Here is a 15,888-nt window from a genome sequence, read left to right on the forward strand (position 1 = left end):
TTGCTGTAAAATGTCTGAAAACTTTATTTAGAAATTTAATCTTGGGTCTGCTACAAGTGCCTGAAAACTAAAATACACAGGGACATACTTCCAGCACAGCAGTTACCACTGTGTGAGGCAGTTCCTGGTCTGGGTTGAATGCATAATCTTTGACAGTACTCTCGGCATTTTAGGAAATACATGAGCCCAAAGATGTGTGTGGCCTGTACTGATATCTGTAAAGGGAACAAGGAGGGAAGTCTTCCTTCTACAGTCAATATGGGCTTCATTTTTATCCCAATGTATCAAAAGTGCTGAAAATCTAACTATCCTTTTTTGTATGACCTCTGCCCTTTACCAGTGTGCATGACATTTGTTGTCCCCTCTCCCAGAGTGTTAAATGGAAAATATGTTAAATAGAAAAAGTACAAGGGGAGTCAGTGGATGTCCTGGAATATGTAAGCAGTAATAAACATTATTTCACTGGTGGTATGTGTGAAAGAGTTGCCTGCTCATGAAAATATTGCTGTCTTGTGCTCTGCTGACATTCATTTACACTAAACTGCTCAAGGTTCAAGCAAGAGGGCTAAAAGTAAAAGGCCTTGAAGCTCATTCACACTCTACTGAGTCAATGGTTCAACAGCGAACACTGCACCTTGGAGAGTGAAGCTCATACTTCCAGAAAAACAAGATTCAGTAAATCCATCAGGGAGCTTCTAGAGGCAGCTGGATCTTTCTAAGACTGCAGAAGGAAAAACTTGCATGCACTGTTTGATTTTGAGCATACCACAGAGGTAGCTATACTACCGTCCAGGAGTATCAATGACAGAGTGATCTCTATCAGTACAGGTTTTATCACAGGCAGCAAAAAACATGCGGGGCTCAAGGCTGACACTGGTAATATAGCTTATTGTCTGTCTTGTTGAACTTACATTGTTGTCAGTTTTAAGATAGCTCAGTTGTGACTCTGAATTGGAATAGCTCCTTTGGGCTGTGGTGCCAGTGTATCCTATATCCCTTCAACACTTTTCACAGGTCTTCTAAAGACTCCCTTAAGTAGGGTTCAAAACTAGAACTTGTGTATGTTCCACATAGACCCATCAGAGTATACATAACTTTTAGATGGGAAGGAGAGAACTAGGAGATAATGAGGATTATAATTGTAAGAATGGCTAAGGAGACAAAGAATGTTATTTTCTTCAGAAAGGGTCTTAGTATTGTAGTAATTGAGAACATACCACTAAGAGATTATTTATGTGGCAGCAGTGAAAGAGAGGTTAGAATTCTTTTCTTTTTTTTTCCTGGCTTTGGGAACTAAATTGAAGCAGATAGTTACAGAGAGCACAGCCAACTCTAACAAAATCCCTATTTAGGGCATCTGTAAAGAGCAAACTTGAGTTGCCTGAAGGCAACATTGTGCTCTTAGGCCTTTTGGCAGTAGTAAAACTTAAAGGTATAGATAAACTACCTGATACAACTTTTATAAAAATAAAAAAAAAAACACCAAAATTTTTTTCTCCTGTACAGCTGTTTATTTCAGAGCTACCACTAGTAAAATAATGCCGTGGAAAGTAATGGCCATAGTTAATATAAATGTTGCAGCAAAAATTTCTGCAGTATGTCTGAGATAGGTGAGAAAAATACCAGCTATTTACTCATTCTTGAAAATATTAAATCAGAACCAGATAAAACACTCCTAAAGCGTTCTTTCTTAAAGACAGTACTCACAAAAGGAGTATAGTCAGAAATTTGGATTGTTTGTTTGTTTCAGAGTGATTTATTTATGTAGTAGCGGCTAGCTAGGCCAAAGCTCATATTTCAAGTGCAATATGCTATATAACATTTTTCGTATAGTGTGGACAACCTGGACTGAAGCTACCTGGCTTTGCAGTTTAAAATGCTATGTTTACTTCAGGCAGGTACATGTAACACACAGTGATACTGTGTCTCTCTTGTTTTCCCCACATCACCTAATGGGTGTGGTTTTTCATATTTATGTGGTTGCCATCATCAGTCACAATCTGGCAACAGTGTACCTGTGCTCTTTCTTTGGTTACCCATAGAAATACTACAGTAAAATTGCACTTTCCGTCCTAATACTGAATAAATTACTTCTTTACATATGCAGCAATATATTCTCCTGTCACATAACTCTTGTTATTTTTAATTGGAATTGCTTATGCTCATTGAGGGAGGAATACTTTTCATCCTGTTTTGAACAAAAATCTGTAATCTCGAATTTGTTTCTAAACTTCAGTCATGAGGAGAGCAATGCAGGAAATTGCTACTGTTCCACCAAATTAGCTTCTCAGATATCCTTTTAATTGGAGACCATAACTCAGATTCTTAGTATTTTAGGAAGCTGAACAGTACAAATTGAAATACATATATTTCCAGTAAAGACTGAGTTCAAAGAAGGCTTTTATACACAGATGAGTCTGCTAACAAATAGCATGTCATATGATAATGAGACCATGTTTTCTTACACGGTTTCACATTTTGTAAGTGCACTGCTGTGAAATAAGTGGAGTGTTTATCTACTCTCTCTTAAACTGACAAATCTCTGCTAGGGACAAGGTGCCTACTATAGACAGAACATAGGTATTCAAACAAAGTCTAAACTCTCTATCAGAAACACATCACTTCCAAATGCAATATATCACACTTGTTCAGAACATTCATTTCCGCCAAAGTATTCTGTTTTTAATGTAAAGACTTCAATTTATGTTTAAGAACAAGCAAACTATAGTACTTTGACAGCCGTTTACACTTAATTTCTTTGCATTAAGTCAACAGCATTCTTTTCCACAAACATCCTTTGTTAGGACGATGCTCTCCGAAGGAATTTATGAGAAATGGAATTATGTTTCCAAGGAGATAGCATTTACTATAATGAAGAGTAGATCCTAGAAAATGGCCCCTTTTACAGCAGCTCAGAACAGAGCCACAAAAGCAATTGATTGGTCTTGGCATTTAGTCTTATATCAGCTGTGTCATCCATAGCTTCAGGAGTGAGAACACTAATCTGAAGTGACATTTCTGTTCTGGCGGGCTTTTCTGCCCTGATGAAAGCAATTACTTCATTCCTAAATGATAATTTGCGGGAGTTTCAACCACTTTAATTGATAATTTTTTGTTCTGAGAAGTTCAATTGTGAAGTGATTAGCTGATTTGGTAAATAGAAATTTAAGGTGTGAAATGTACAAGTTGCTCCAAGGTAAAGTGCTGTTTATTGGGTGCTGCAAAATTGCTTGATAAAACTGCAGTTTCTCTATTATCATGAGGCTGGCAATTGCTTAGTTCAACATAGGAAGAAAAAAAAGATCAAAACACTAGTGTTCTAGTTGTAGAGTCTGGGTTTGAAGAAATGTGTCACAGCTCACTTAATGGTTTCTGTATCAAAATGTACACTAGTTTTAAAGGATTGTGCAGGATGGCAAGTTTGTAATCCTTAAAAACCTGGCAGGTTCCTATTATTATGTTTTAATGGCTCACTTTGGAAGTAAATCCTGTTATTTAAACATTGCGATAAAGGTGCTCATTGGTGATAAAACATTCAGTTTAATGATTAGTTCAAGCATACACAAACCTTTTCCTTGGAAGTTTACATATTTAAAATAAATATGTTTCTGTGAAACCACAACCCCTAAAAACCAACCTAAACCTCACTGATATAATAAAAGCTTGGTTTAGTAAAGGTATTATTTTTTCATAAGTTTCATGTTATTTTTGCAATAATTGTTAAAGCACTTCTAGCAAAAGGTATTGTTGGTGTCTACAAGAAAAAGAAACGTTTCTAATAGAAATCAGTTCTGTGATATTTTCCTATATAGTGAAAAAATAATGGTCATTTCATGTGTTAAATGAGAAATATAAAGCAAAAATGAAGGTCAAACTGATTTAGCACATCAAACAGTCTTTGCCAGCCAAGCTTAATATATCCTGAGTTTGTGGAACAAATGAAATTTTGCTGCTATGTTACACTTTGCTTCCAAACAACCATTACAACTGGTTTTATATATTGTGTGAGCATCAGACCATCAAACAGTGCATCTTTACTGATGTGTTGCTGCAGTGATGATCTACAGCAGCAATCTGCCATTTATATAAGGGCAAAATGTGCATCTATATTTAGTTGTGAAATTGGCCTATTATACTCTTGATGTTTACAGAGGCTAACATAAATTAATGATGACAGCTATGAGCAGTGCATTAGTTAAGCAGCAGAGTTTTTACCTTGAACTTGAAGGTTCCAGCTTTAACTTCCAGCATATACTATACAGCTTTCTTCACATATTAAAGAAAGTCTTCCAAAAACATTAATTTTTCTTGGACAGCATTCAAATGGCTTTCATTTGTAGACTAGGCCATTGATGATAATATCAGATAATGGTTTCGTTTACATTTTTGGCAAACATTTGCCCTGTAAAAATGGTAATAATTATGGTGGGGCAAAAAATGAATGCCCCTGTGAAGTGTTTGCTCATTGGAAAGGTCTGATTTTACTGTCTTGGAACTGAGTCAGATATCAGATATCCCTTGTCTGATGAAAAAAACTGTTTGAGGAAGCAGTCTGCCTCACTAGGTTATGTACTGCACTTTCACCTGAAAGTCTCCTCATACAGCTCATGTCAGAGCAAGTACAGACACTGTGGTAACTATAGATTCCAGTTAACTATGACCACAGATCTGACAAGTATGCAGGTGTTCAAAGGTTCACAAGTTAAAATGCTGAAGTCTTTGATGAATTTTTGATGGATGAATTTTTAATACAAGTCGACCTTTTTGCTTTGAGGCTGCATGCTAGATTAATTGATAAATAGCGAGACTGAGCAATGTTCGAATCTCCTAAGCAAACAAGTAGAAAAATCCATAAAAATCTGCCGTCTGGTTTCTCAGATCTACTTAAAAAAGAAAGACGGTAAAAATTAATGTGGTTTTTGATTTTCCTCCTTTCCTCTTTTCTGAAGGTTTTTCCCTCACGAAAGTAGTCATCTCTTTTAAACATCATAACTGTTATTATTAGTCTTGAAGTTCTTGTACTCTCAATTCAGAAACAATCTTTGTGAAAATCTACGAATAGGACAGCAGAAAAAAAAAAGGCAAAAGAAGGGAGAAAACATCAAGTCAAAAAGTTGTCTCAAAAGAAAAGAAATCCCCAAAGACAACAAAATGCAGTGTAGAAATTAGAGATAAACATATTAACATACTTTCATTAACAATTTTTCGGAACTAATTGAATTAGTCTTAGGAAGTTGGGAGAGGATTTTTTCTTCTTTTAATTCACATCTACTGGAGCATTAGCTCTTTTGCTTCATTCTTTTATATTCAGTTATATCTACTATACTGAAAAAATATCCAGTTCCATGCACATTTGTGAACTCTCTAGAGCATAAGCTTTAGAAAAACAGAACAATAGCCAAAAAAACCCTTGATAATAGTGGGCTTTAGGCTCGTGCTTGCCACCAGTGATGATGTTTGACTTGCTAGACTGGACTTTTCTACTCTAATATGCGCAATTATTCAGTGGAGGCTACTCTGCTTTGCTTCCTTCATCTTTCCTCCAGTCTAAATAGTTTTTTGGAATCTGAAAATGTTCACGACTGTTCAGATTAATATCCACTTGTACTGAACATTGTTTTTGAGATGTCACTATTACCTTTTGAAAAAACCTCAGGAATAAGAAGAGTCAATTAGAATTAAAATAAATAAATATTCCAAATAATTGGGTCATTTAAATATTGATGCTATTCAATTCTTTGAAATTCTGGTGGAGTGTAATTGCCATACAACATCAGTGAAGTGAGAACAGATTTTTAAATGCCAGGACACGGCTTATGGGTGGTCATCTATAGGTGGAGTGGGACATTATCTTAATGAATTACCCAGGCATTGAGAGTCAGCTTCTAAATGTATTTGTTGTTATAAACGGGCTTAACCACCCTCATTGTTTGCACTGGTCAGCTTGAAGCCTAGAAAAGATTCTTAAGGATGTGACTGTGAGGGCACAGGTAATTGATTATTCCTCTACATCAGAATGTATAAACATTTGTATTAGTTAAACGTTCATAGCAATTCATTACCTTTCATTGATATAGATACAGAAATTATGTAAATAGGTTATTAATAAAACAGGAAGGGTTCTAAAGTTGATTTAAATATAAACATGTCCAAAGTACAATAATACTCTGTCTCATCATAATGACCTAGAAAAAAGTAAGAAAAAGCTAAGAAGTTCTTCCTAGTGTAACTCATATAGAATTGCACAAATGCACACTTATGGACTCAGGAGCAGCATAAATTTATTACCTTATGTAATGCTATAACTATGGTCAATAGCAAGTGAGAATTCTTGTGTTCTTTATATTGGAAAACTGTAAGCAGAGGGACATACATAATTGAACATTTCTTTCAGGGCAGTGAGGGGGCTGGATCACTTATCTCCAGTCCATATTTTTTGTCACAGATTCGCTGTGCACTCTAATGTTACACATCCTTTCCATGTATCTGATTTCCTTTCTGTGAAATTAATATAATATCCATCTGGCTATGTCCTTTGGAAAAATAGATAATATTTATAGTGGATGTTTTGATCCTTGAATTTAAAAGACTAGACTAATATAAAAATACACATACACACATATTAGTTCCATCTCTATAAAGGTTTTTATAAACATTATTAGATATTAGATGTTATTTTTGCACTGTATCTAGTTTTGCTGCTACTAATCCATATTGTTGTTAGAGGTAACAGCTGAACTAACGAGTATGAAAATGTTTAGTAATACAAGAAAAAGTGCTCTGTTCTGGTATACTGTTTCATTTGTAAAGTTTCTGCTGAAATCAGGGATGATTTCAATGCCATTCTCAAAAATACTGTGCATCCTTTGTGAGATTATGTCATACTTCTCTGCTTGTATTTAATGGAACTGAGCAAAAACTGTGATGACACACTGCAGACAAGCTGTCCACTGTCTTGGACCATTATGTCTGGATCTCAGCAGTCCATCTGTCCCTCAAACTTTGTTTTATGGCCTTTGCTCCCAATCCAGTCTCTATTTGTGACAAGTCCAATGAGACTACCACAAAACCCCATCAGTGCTGTTATGTGGGACTGTGCAGGGGGAAATCAATGTTTCTGAGAAGCCTGGTTTGAGGAGTCTTGACTCTGTCAGGTTTAAGGGAACAGTAGGTGAAATGCAAATGTGAGCTGCCTTTCTAAAAGCAGGCAAGTCTGTGATGCACCTGTTTCCAAACTATATTTCGAAATTGCAGGCAGAAATACTTATTTATAACTGCAACCATTCCACTGTTTTCATTCAGAATTCACATAATTAAATTTTTTCACTGATTTTTAGTTCCCAAAGTGAGACATGAAAGCAAGGTATTGATAATGACCCAGAGATTAGCTCAGTTGGTTAGAGCATGATGCTAATAATGCCAAGGTTGTGGGTTTGATCCCAGTCTGGGCCATTCACTTAAGAGTTGGACTCAATGATCCTTGTGGGTCCCTTCCAACCAAGAATATTCTGTGTGAACATATGCTAAAAAATCCTTGCTAATGTAGGCCAGTGTACCTGTTGATGTGCTGCAACATGTTTGATTGCCATTAAATGCTGCAAAAATTAGCAGCTGTGATTGTCCCAGCTTTAAAGTGACAGATGTCGACTGGTCAAACTTGGCGATCGTGGGTGCACACAGGTATGGATGCATGTATATGCTTAAGAATGTAAAGTATGTAAAATTATGTAAAATAAAATATGGAGCAGGTTAAGCTTGGAATGACCACAAGCACAATGAAATCACAAGTAACCCATAAAACTTTTATGTAACATCATATTATCACGTCTTCTGCATCTACTGTATCTTCAATAGAAAATCTACTTTAGAAATGTCATGTATACCATTTTAGAATTATATGATAGTATTTATTGTACCCTCTCATCTGTAAAAGCCAGACCCCCTTTATATCAGCCCATCTGCAAAGGCCCTAAAAGGAAAAAAATTATATTTTAGAAACCCTATCTAACAAAAGCATTATTTTTCAAGCCGCTGAATATGCTGTTTATATGGTACTGCTTCTCAGGATTATCAGGAGCTAGCAGCTGGAAACCTCTTAGTCTTCTTTAGTGGATTCTGTATATGGAAATTCTATGAGAAATATGTTCTTAAAGGGATGCATGAAGTTTCACCATTGTATGACAACATCATCCTTTTATATTTTATAATGGTGCACTCTGATACAATTTTCTTAGCTCCTGCTCCTTCTCCACAGAAGGCAAGAGGGAGCAGTATTTATATCCCTGGGGTACATTTCCCACTGTTACTTTCTTGTTGGTATTGTAGATATTATATGTAGTTTCAATTGTCTGTTGGGGGACCTCCTCTCTCATGTGAGAGCTCTTGATCCTGTGATTCTCACTTTCTTGATGCTTTCTGACTATTTTGAAATCCACATAGCAAACATGGGTATAGTTTCTCACACTTTTTCTCATTAGCAGGAAATCCTGTGTATTTCTAAGTTTTTACAGCCTGATACTTTAGTAAGTTAGTTTGTGTTACCAAGAATCACCTCTAATCCCAGTGTCATATGACAGGACCTAAGATGAGTTATCTTCTTCAGTGTCAGCACCACTGCTTTCTGTTGTGAGCTTCACACCCCTCTTTTCCAGCATACTCTTGGGATTATCAGTACCGGTTAAATTGCTTTGTTAAGAGAATCTGACGATGAAGCTGATGTTGCCTATCAGAATCATAGGTGCCAGAGAGGATTAACAGTGATGTTTAGGTCATATCTAATGAATTCCTGCATCCTGCTGAGGAAATCACAGCTCTCAAATTAAGGACCCATTTTATCAGCATAACTGCAGTGTCTGACACTACAAGTCTATTTCCCTAGGGGAATTATGTAGAGTAGAAATTAGGACTTGTATGCACATATTGATGGACACTGTTTCTAAATTTAGCTTAATGCACTGATGCCAAGAGGACAGTGCTACAAATTACAAATTCCTTGACCTAATTCACTATGTGAACCTTCCACAAATGACAAAATACCAAACGGCTGGGAGAAAAGGCGAGTTACTCTTTATACTGTTGGTCGGGAGTTTCTTTTGTCAGCTCCCCATCCCTTCTAATTTTTTTATTGTAAAAATTTGAATAGGTTGCTTTCAAATGATTCTGTTTGCTGACACAGGTAGCCTCACTTTTCAGCTTAACTGACTTCTATTGCAAACTGTTACTGATGCAGAAACATTTTGTATAAGTTTACATTTCAACATATTATTCAGTTTCAGCAATTTCCTGAAACCTCTACTGGACTTGTAAACTGCAGATTCAGTCTTTAGTGTTGCTAAGGAATATTCTATTGCTATTCAATTTCTAACATTTTTCAATTTCAGAAGTTGCTGAGGTTTGTTTCTGGTTTGTTTTACTAGGGATCTCTAAAGTGCTCCTTTCTTACACAGGGTTATAATTAAGTGCTTTGGAAAGAAGGTGTGAATCTCTTGGTGCAAACTTTCAGAACAGATCGAGAATCTCAGTTCTTCTGGATTCCTCAAATTTGATTTGGTTGAACTTGAGGTTCTCAGGCTTGGCTTCTGAGAAAAAAAAGTGTAGTAACAGGTAGTAAAGGCCATGCCTTGTAACATGAAATTGAGTTTTCACTTGCAAGCAATTGGGCAGAGACCAATTTACCTGCCTTTCCCTTATATTGCTGTTGTAGATACTTAACTTGCAGAGTGTATACTGCTTCCCTGGAATTAATTGGACAGTTCATACCTCACAGAGCTGTACCTCCCAGATTTCTGTATATACATAAAATGCTTCTATGTGTTATATTTAATGCACCTTTTGAGGGATTTTCCACATCTATGGTTGTAGATATTTAAAATTTGAAATTGGATAGAGATGCATCCACAATGAGTATTGTGAAATCTTATTTTTCAGGTACTTTTTTCCCTAGAATATAATTTACAAATCAAGCTGCTAGCATTCCATATAGAGCTCATAGTCAAGTAGATACTTTACTGTGTGATTCAGTAGGATTGTTTATCTTTATCTGTGGGTGAGGATGTGCTGTTTCCTCCTTTATCTTTATCTTACTATCCCTATTTCTTAGCTAGATTGTCTTTTTAAATATAATTGCTATTGGTATGGAATTGTGTAGGGAATGTAAAGTGTAAACCATTCTCATGGAAGTGTCATGGAGGGATTTTATTTGTGTGTTAAGGGCCTAGCTGATATACCCTTTCAAGTCTGAAGTGGCAGAGATGGTTACAAAAATGCAAGTGGCTAAGAACATTAAAATAAGATAACATCTGTAGTTTATTTCCAAATTAGAAAAATAGGTATAAACAGAGCTCTTAGATTCATGGTATTGTATCTGTATGCTTCAATTCAACTGATTTACTTCATATGCAAAAGTGCTTTTGTAGATCTGGCCACTATGATTTTTTTGTTGAAAGATCCAGGGTCTCTGGAAGGGTTGTGGAAGCTTGGGAGAAGCATTTGCTATTCCATTATACGCTAGTTGAATTCTAGTTCTGTTGTCAACCAATGATTTGTTAATGAAATTGTGGCTTTAACTTCATCAAATTAATAAGTAAACAAATGAGGCAAAGAAAAGATAGACCCTCAGTGAGTGACAAGAACAGTTTATACTTGCTTTATGCAGCAATTGGCAGACACCAGTCCCAGCATCAGTAGCACCTTGTGCTCACCAAGGCAGAGGTATGTTGAAGCTTAAATCCTGAGTTAAACACTGTTTAAAAAAAAAAAAGAAAAGAAAAAAAAAAACCCTGAAAACCCTCTCATTAAAAACAGAAGAGGCAATACGAACCAATATGAACATTTCTTTGTCTCCCCAAAACACGTAAAAAAAAAAGTAAATTCCTTTTCCCTTGAAAAGTTGTATTATTATATATTGAAACTTGAGTTACAGGGAAAGATCAGGAAAGGACTCCGGTGGTTAACCACTATCATCACACTGTGCATACAGCATTTTTACACCAATTAAACGAAGAGCCCAGGATTAAAATCTGAGTTACCTTTGCCTGTCCTGTATGGGTGGTAGCAAGTGATACGTTGATGCAACAGATCTAAATTAATGTCTTTGCATTTCCAACAGCTCCAACAGTGTAAAGCAGAAGATTGTTTCTGACCAAAAAGTTGACAGTCTGCCATGTGTGTGGTAGTGAGTTACAATCAGAAATGTGAAGCACGCAACTGTATTAACTGCTTGCTGACCCTTCTGACGAACATTACTATTTCCACTGCAAAGACAGTTGAACAACTCCTAAAGAGCAGCTTCATGAAATCCAGGAAGGTTTACATTCTTACGCCAGACTTAAACTTCTGTGACTTAGAAGATACTGTACAACATGTTTGGTTGTCTTGGCTGCACTGCAGCGCCTGTCAGAGGTGGCACACACTTGAGTCATGTGCTTTTAAACCTTTCCCAAGTGTCAGAATTTGTCACAAGTTAAGGCAAAATTGGGTCACAGTGATACAGGAGAAGCAATGGCACATTGGAAGATAAGCCCCACGTACACAGCATCCTTGCAAATTCGGAAAATTCACAGCTGAAAAAGGAAGGGCAGGCTAAGAAAAAAGTGGCTGAAATGAGTTAAAAGCACTTACATATTATGTTGGCTACTACTGAAACTCCAATATTATCATTAGTTTTAATCATTCAAGTCTGGAGTACCATTTCATACATCCTGTAGTCTGTAGATCACGACAGCATTTTGAAAATGTGGTAATTGGAAGAGAAGACCAGCAGTGAAAAAGCAAATATTGATGAATGTCCTACTTTGTTTATTTTCTTTCAGTTTACAAGCTTTGAGGAAGGAAAAGTCCCGAGATGCTGCTCGCTCTCGCCGGGGAAAAGAGAACTTTGAATTCTATGAGTTGGCGAAGTTGTTGCCGCTGCCTGCAGCCATTACTAGCCAGCTTGACAAGGCATCCATCATCCGACTTACAATTAGCTATCTGAAAATGAGGGATTTTGCTAACCAAGGTGATCCTCCGTGGAACTTGAGAATGGAAGGACCTCCACCGAATACATCAGTAAAAGGTATGGAGAAAATATGTTGTGTAGTATCGAATATGGCAGCCTTTAGTAACCTCTAAATTGAAATTTTTACCATAATCCTTTCTTCTTTCCCTGCATATCAAATCCTTTAAAGGGATTCAAATGTGGAAATCTGAGGTCTGCATGAGAAAGACACCATGTGAAGGTGAAATAAACCTCTTATTTTATTTATTTTTTATTTAACAACAAACCTATTGATGTAACTGTTACAGCTGTAAGTCTTCTGGGTAATGTAGACTAAATTGTTTCAAGTTATTTAGCTAATATTGTGTTGCTTTGTTTTAGTATTTTACATAAGGATGTGTTTGAGAGGAACATGGCATTATTCCTTGAGAACTCAATCTCTTAATTCTCTGACTATACCTTAAATGTAGAATCATCTATTTCTGAAGTTTGAGAGCATCACGTCCAAGTATTTAAACCTTCAGGCGAGAGACTAGGATTTTATTTATCATCTTGTAATATCTATAGAAATTATTTTGACTTCTGAACCACTAGGCATCTATCAACATTTCAGACAAAATAGACTTTTCAATATTAAACAACCTTTTTTTCATGCTCAAACAAGCAGTCATGCAGTAAAATCAGTTTTAGATGTGAACTGCCACGCAGTCAGGTAAAGGAAGAATCAGTCAGTGGTTTTTGAGGTTGTGTGCTTGCTGGTCTTAGGTAGTGTTTCCAATTACTTGTGTAAAGTGGATTTTTTTAATAAATTTTTTTTTTTTACTTATGCTTCTCATGTCAATGAGTGTGATCTTGCTGTCTGATAAGCATTTTAAATTAGTGAGCAAGTTGCATGCCAAAACCTGGGATTTCTGGTTGTCCTGGCTTTGACAGCATAGAAAACTCCTCAGTTTATTTTAGCTACCAATCTCCCATCTTGGTGGAAACATATTTTGGAAAGAGGCATATGACATTTGAGCACCCCAGGTTTTTTCCACACATTATGAAACATAAACTCTTAATCTATACTAAACTAGATAGAATGAGGCAAAAGAAAAGCCACCTTTAAGGGTGGAGGGAGGAGGTGGAGATAGAATCTTATTTATCAGCCCACTACTGTCCATGAAGGGTTACTGGTATGGATGGTGCAAAGGGCTTTTACCTGCTCTTCCATTTAAAGGAAGTGATATTAGTTAAGGAAAGTTATAATTTTCAGTGGATGGAGATAGACATGGAGGGCAAAAACTGAAACACTTTCAGGCTGAGGATTTGGTAGCTGGACATAGCTGTGGTCATTTTATATATTTAATTTATATTATCTGCTACATTATATATCATTCTCATGGAGAGAAAAAGGTAATAGTTACATCATTCAGAGCATGAGTATAACATGGTTCATCAGCCTGCTGATATAATATGCAAATGTTCTCCATTTTTTCAGGATGAGAGTTTATTCTCAGACAATTAAACAGTGTTTCAAGGTGGATGTAAAGTGGACTCTGCTGTCCTGTACTACCGAAAATCTGAGCTCTGCAGATCTCTGTGAATGTCTTCAGAGCATTTGGGATGTTTTTCATTATCCTCTTGTGGAACATATACCGGAATACTAAAGCTTCCTTTCTGTACAAAGATTCTAATGAGTAAAGGAATTTTAAGGGAGAATGAGATCTTATTCTTAAACAACAGCATAAATAGTCTGACCTAGATTAACATTTTTCTTCCTATAAAAGAGCTAGTAAGTGTTTAATGCCTGTTCACCCTATCTGATAGCCCTGCTCCTCCACCCATCTGGTGATACAGTTCCCATGCTTCTAGGGGTAGGGGGTATGCGAGTGCTGAGGAAGGGGTTTTACCTTTTTCTTTTCCCGTGTTTGTATGCTTAGCTTTACAGTAAGTAGTCTTGTATTAGTTATGTGTCAATAATATTGAAACAATTTTGATGAAACAGTGTTTCATTGTATAAGAATTTCGCATAAGCAAGTTTAACTGTAGAGTACAGGTATATTTTATTACTTCACCAGTTCTTCTTACATAGAAACATTCTGATCAAACATTCATGAAATTACATCAAAAGAAATTCAGTTTCATTTATTAAGGTTGGTTTTTGCTGCCCTTGAAGTTCATTTGTATAAACAAGCTCACAAAAATAGCTTAAAGCTTCACATGAAGTATGGTTGATAAACCTACAATAAAACACTAGAAATTATACTTTGTGTGTGCCCAAGCAATATTCTGAATAGACTTAAAGGTATTTGGAGAATTATATGAGAGGTACTTATGTTGTGTAGGCAACTGTTTGTTTTTTTTTTTCTTCCTTACAAATGTTTTGATCTGCTTGTGTTAATCATTAAATTTAAAAGCTTAATTTTAAATTTTCCTCCAGTACTGTGCAGCAATTTAATAATTTTAATATAATATTTCAGGAAGGTCCTTTACTCTGCCCTGTATTTATCACAGCTTTTCGTACAAGTCTGTAAAGGCTGATGAGTTTGTTTTCTTATGCCTACTGTGTAGTGATCACTACAAGTTATGCTTCCAAATGAGCACTAAGGTAACTCCATATAATGTTTCCGGAGTCAATTACTTCATGGAAATATCTTGAGCAATTGGAAAGTAACAGATAGTTTTCTCCATTATTGTAGAAATATCTGTATTGTTATAATACAGATCAAATCTACAATGAACATTATGCATTATTCAAGAAATGACCAGGCATTCTCAGCAGTGTTTCAGCTAAATAACTGATGATTGTAACCTTTAAAGAAATCTCATTGTGGTTACTATTGGTAAATCATTTCTCCATTCATAGTAATCTTTATTTAGAGGTGATCTAGAAACCATTATATCTTTTATTAATCTTAGAAGCAATAGACATGATTTGACATTTGCTAAAAATGGAAATATTTTCCATCTTCTAATAGAGCAGACTTCACTTGTTTTTCTTTTGGTACATTATCTAAGGTTTTCTGTGTATAGGAAGTCTTAGTCCTTGTAAGCAAACACACACATAGAAGATGAGTTTAAAGACAGTTCTTAGAGACCTGGGCAAGTCTCTAGGAAAAGTTATTTAGAGTCAGTAGGAATAAAATTGCCATTCTTTGATAGTACATAAATTATGTACTATTTTGCAGTAACTCTGTTTCCATCCTTCCAGAAGTCTTTATTCTGAGTTTGGGGTATGTTTCAACAATAATAAATAAGCCACTGATCAACTTTTTTAACTCAAAGGTGGGTTTTCTAAAAGTTACCTGGGAATAGAAGTATTTTCATAGTATATACTGTGTGTTCAGCCAGTAAGTGGTGTTTTACCTAGCATGGCACTTGAAAACATCTGGTACATTCTGATACTAGGCCCTGTAATCCTCTTCCAAACTGAAACTCTTGTGAGAACCCTCTTATTTTGGAATAGTGTCTTCAAATGATTGACTCCAAGTTTCTTTGTGGGTGTTTTTAACAAGCCTTTTTTTCCTTTTTTTCTTTTTTTTTAAGTGAAGAAAGGAAGTGAGGAGAGGAGCATGAGGCATACTGTTGTTCTTTGATGTTTTGAATCTGTTTGACTGACATAAAGTCATGCTGTGTATTTTGGTTTTGGGCAATCTTTGGGACACTGTTTCTGACTGGGGACCACTGTCACTATAAAAAGAAGGCTCATGACTCTGTCTTGAACAAAGTTCCCAGCATTTACCATTTCTGTTTCTTTTGAAGTAGCGATTAGATACGGTAGTCTGTGCCTAATTTAGCAAACCCTTGTCCTGGAAATTTGCCATGATGACATCAAAATCATTATTAAATTTTAACTATTTTTCTATTCAAGTAAGGTGTTAATTTCTGTTTTTGGAAGTGTTTGTGCAAGGCCATAATTTCCTGCTGAA

General features: G+C 35.9%; 1 protein-coding gene across 1 annotated transcript in view; it reads left to right on the forward strand.

Annotated features, from left to right (window-relative positions):
• Positions 1-15,888, forward strand: part of NPAS3 (neuronal PAS domain protein 3) — a 616,659-nt gene that overhangs the window by 175,433 nt on the left and 425,338 nt on the right. The window contains 2 exon segments of the mRNA XM_032692228.1: positions 11,811-12,055; positions 12,168-12,218. Of these exon segments, the coding sequence (XP_032548119.1) occupies positions 11,811-12,055; positions 12,168-12,218 (296 nt within the window).

The sequence above is a fragment of the Chiroxiphia lanceolata genome, chromosome 6, assembly GCF_009829145.1.
Source record: "Chiroxiphia lanceolata isolate bChiLan1 chromosome 6, bChiLan1.pri, whole genome shotgun sequence".
Classification (NCBI taxonomy): domain Eukaryota; kingdom Metazoa; phylum Chordata; class Aves; order Passeriformes; family Pipridae; genus Chiroxiphia; species Chiroxiphia lanceolata.